The 2,142-nt window shown below is 35.6% G+C and overlaps 1 protein-coding gene across 1 annotated transcript in view; it reads left to right on the forward strand.

Moving 5' to 3' along the window:
* Positions 1–210: 210 nt before the first annotated feature.
* The window catches only part of myef2 (myelin expression factor 2), a 17,117-nt gene continuing 15,185 nt past the window's right edge, over positions 211–2,142 (forward strand). Inside the window, exon 1 of the mRNA XM_079620984.1 lies at positions 211–414. Coding sequence (XP_079477110.1) covers positions 290–414 — 125 coding nt within the window. The 5' untranslated portion in view covers positions 211–289. The remainder of the gene's footprint in view (positions 415–2,142) is intronic.

Genomic DNA, 2,142 nt, shown 5'->3' on the forward strand with positions numbered 1-2,142 from the left:
GACAAGATTCATATTTCTGGAACAGAGCACGAATACTGCTGTTTGATTCGGTACTGGTAAAGCGAAAACATCGTTTTTTCAGGATAATAGTTACAACTGTGAATCTTATTTGATACTGTATTGTATAAAGCGCTATAGATATAAAATTGACTTGACTTTGAAAGTTATGAGGAACACAAATGTATTTATCTCCGGTAAAAATCCATGGCAAAATCACAAACGCCATTTTCCTCTCGCGTCTTCTCGCGATAACTGAGCGCCGACGCGCGCTTGAGAGAGATCAGCAGTGATGGCGGACGAGGAGCTGGCGCTGGATCTCACTGACAACAAGCAAGAAGAATCAGCCGATTCTCCGACTGACGAAGGAGAACCGGAGCCCCAGCAGACAGAGGAGAACACAAATGGCGTTAAAACGTAATTTGGAGCTTTTTACATCACAAATACTGCATGTGTTGTCTATATTACGTGCGTTGTTTGCGCGGCCTGCGCGCGTTCACAGAGAATAAAGATCGCGTTTATTTCTATCTTCAGATCAGTCTCGGATCGTCACGAGTGTATCTTAAGATAGTTCCTCAGGTTCTCCGTTCCTCTCAGCGCGTATTTTTCTGTCATCGGTTTGTTTTGTGGCGCTGCTTTCATTAGTGCCGCGCGCCAATCAAAGCGGTAACCCATGGCAACCGCCCCGTCATTAGCGATTGTTTGTTTGTAGAGCGCATTTGTTCGCACTCGAGTTTATTTTCAATGTAGTTTTGTTAGTCACCATGAAATCAAAATGGACAATTCTTTGGGGTTTTTTATGGAATATTGCAGCAAATCACAACCATCCAATCAATTCCTTACGGACAAAATCAAGCCCCGCCCTACTTTTGTTCTTTTATTTTATTAATTACATAACAGAACAATAACAATATACACGTATAGAGTATCACAATGTATGCAACTGTTATCTATTATATTCATAATAGCATCAAAGGAACCAACAGATTATTTTTTTTAAATATATAGCCTATATATATATACACACACACACAGGGGATAAAAGAAAAGGATAAAAAAAAATTCTATACTTACTTTTTTATTTCTTGCATATTTTAGGGCCTCAATATAATGCTTAAGTTAAATTTTAAATTATGTAATGTTAGGTTTATTATATATGTCACTTCACAATAGGAAAGAGAAGACGAGAGTCTTGTCTAATTGTTTTGCTTGTAGTGATTTATTTATTTTAAAAAGTGAAAATTAATTTAGGCTACATGTGTTTTTTCAGGGGGGTTTATCACTAAATGTTGACAGAACCAATGGTGTATTTTTTTTTTTGTAATGATTTTTTTTAAAAACCGCCATTAAATTTGAAAACGACTATTACGGGTTAATAAATCCTGAAACTTTTTAAAAACTTTTGGGTCAAAATTATGAATTTAGTAGTTGGAAAATTTTCTAAAAACTATTTCTCCACTAAATTTATTGTAATGATTTGTTTTTAGTGTTTGCTAATGTGATGTGTTCACACAATAACTATGATAAAGTTGTAGATTTAATAAATCGTTCCAAATTACACGATAATAGTGATAACTAAACCGAGAAGCATTATGACTTTAGAGCAAATTTATTTATTTACATATTTGTAAGGTACTTTCTTTGGATTAATTGTGTTTTGTGATGTGTGTGATTGTACGGTGTATATGTGAGCCCTTTAACAGACAAATCTGTCACTGGTTGATGGATAATAACTAGGGCTGTCAAACGATTAAAATATTTAATCGCATTAATGTCACAGTTAACTCGCGATTAATCGCACATTTTTATCTATTCTAAATGTCTCTTGATTTCTTTTTGTTCCATTATTTTTTCTCATTTTAATGCTCTTATCAACATGCAAAAGTGGATCGGCTTGCTGTGTGCAAATGTTTTTTTATTGAAAACAACATATACTGTGTTCAATTTCACACTAACATTCTCACTTGGAGCAAATAATCTCTCACACGATGTGACACTGTCCATCAATAAAAGGGTGACAGAAATAGTGACGAGGTGACGTTACTGATGACGAGTGGGCATAGAAACGCATCAGTGTGTGTGTGTGTGTGTGTGTGTGTGTGTGTGTGTGTGTGCTTGACCATCAAGTGGTGTTTAGACTGGACG

This window comes from Phoxinus phoxinus, assembly GCF_949152265.1.
Source record: "Phoxinus phoxinus genome assembly, chromosome: 8".
NCBI classification, from domain to species: Eukaryota; Metazoa; Chordata; class Actinopteri; order Cypriniformes; family Leuciscidae; genus Phoxinus; species Phoxinus phoxinus.